Genomic DNA, 1,545 nt, shown 5'->3' on the forward strand with positions numbered 1-1,545 from the left:
AGGGCGGAGAAGGAGGGCAGCACTAGGCCTGCAACCTGGAGGCGGCGGTGGTGGCGACCCCCGAGCGGAAATGGCGGACGGGAGCAGGTCACCCAGGCGAGGCGGGGTGGGCTGGGGCGGTTGCCGATTGGGACCCGGAACGGGGCAGCAGGGGCGGGGCGCGCCGCCGGCTCCTCCCCAGCGCGTGCCGTCTGCTGCCGCCGCTCCCCCCGCTGGCACGCAGGTCCCCGGAAGAGGAGGAGGCAGCGCGGAGCCCGCGGCGCCGAGAGCGCAGCGCCGCCCTCATGGAGCCCAACGTGCGCTTCTGGATCAGCGATCGCCAAGTACGGCCCGGGGCGGGGCCGCGGGACTGGGGGCGGGGCGGGGGCCGTGCCGCGGGGAATCGGGGCAGGGGGCGCCCGGAGCTGCGCACCCGGGCTCCGCGACCTTGCGCCGGTCACGTGGCCCCCTGTGCGCTGGGTTTCCTCCCACCGGAGATGGGCTTGCAGTGCGCCCGGCCACCAGCCGCACCTGAAGCTAGCGGCTTTACCAGGCCCCGGAGCGGATGGCCACGCAGTCACCGGGGTCATTGCCTCGGACTGGCCGGGGCAGCAGGGTCACCAAAGAGTTACCCTCAGCCCGCCCTGGGAAGGGAGTCCCTCCTTCGCAGGTGTCTGTAAGCTGATCCTGAGCGACAGTTGGACCAGCCTACTCACCTTGGTTGGTTCAGCGCCCCGAGAGCAAGGGGCCCCTTAGGTAGTAGCAGCCCATTTACCCAAGTGAGGGGTCTCACCTCCCCGCAGTGTCTAAGGCAGCGCTGTCCAATAGAAATAGATGTAAGCCGCAGGAGTGATTTAAAACTCTTGAGCTGCATTCAAAAAGGTAGAAAGAAACAGGTGGAATGAATTTTAGTAAAGTAAAACCTGGGAAAGCCGGAACCAGAGTAAGGCAGAAACTTGTCGGAGAAGGAATATGCAGATATTTTGCACTAAGGATAGAAAAGTGTTAAGATTGCACCCTGTCAAAGGCGGAAAACTTTCGAGACCTGGAAAAACTAGGCAGTCCCCTAGTGTTCTGGCTCTCAGGTTTCACTGTATCTTGTATTTAACCCAGTAGATCTGAAATATTTCACCATGTAATAAAAAAATTACTGAGATATTTTGTATTTTTTCTGTAGGAAGGCTTCAAAATCCCGTGTGCATTTTCACCTAGGCCTGGCACCTCCCAGTTGGGCCCAGCCTCATTTTAGGTGTCCCATGGGCACAGGGTAGCGGCCTCCTATTAGCACAAGCCAAGGGTGTTCTCATTCAGGTCCTTGCCTATTTTTAGGTGACAAAATTGAGAAGCGGCAGGGCGTCCAACCTGTCCCTGAGAGCCAGGACACAAAGCCAGAGATGTGCAGGTGGGGGCCTGTTGCAGCGGCCCAGCTGCTTCCTCCACCTGGGACCCTGGCTGCAGTATTGAGCCCTCGCTGGGTGCCCGGGTCTTTATTTGTAGAGTTAAGCCTTAAACAACTTGAAGGAGGCAAGGAAACAGTTTCTGAGGCCTCCTGGAAGGTACTTGCTT

The 1,545-nt window shown here is 59.7% G+C and overlaps 1 protein-coding gene across 1 annotated transcript in view; it reads left to right on the top strand.

Moving 5' to 3' along the window:
* The first annotated feature begins 70 nt into the window (after positions 1-70).
* The window catches only part of SFXN4 (sideroflexin 4), a 24,661-nt gene continuing 23,186 nt past the window's right edge, over positions 71-1,545 (top strand). The window contains exons 1-3 of the mRNA XM_042780413.1: positions 71-87; positions 224-450; positions 1,309-1,454. Of these exons, the coding sequence (XP_042636347.1) occupies positions 71-87; positions 224-450; positions 1,309-1,454 (390 nt within the window). The remainder of the gene's footprint in view (positions 88-223; positions 451-1,308; positions 1,455-1,545) is intronic.

Source organism: Orycteropus afer, unplaced genomic scaffold (assembly GCF_000298275.1).
Source record: "Orycteropus afer afer isolate SDZICR_OR568_19922 unplaced genomic scaffold, OryAfe1.0 scaffold00038, whole genome shotgun sequence".
Classification (NCBI taxonomy): Eukaryota; Metazoa; Chordata; class Mammalia; order Tubulidentata; family Orycteropodidae; genus Orycteropus; species Orycteropus afer.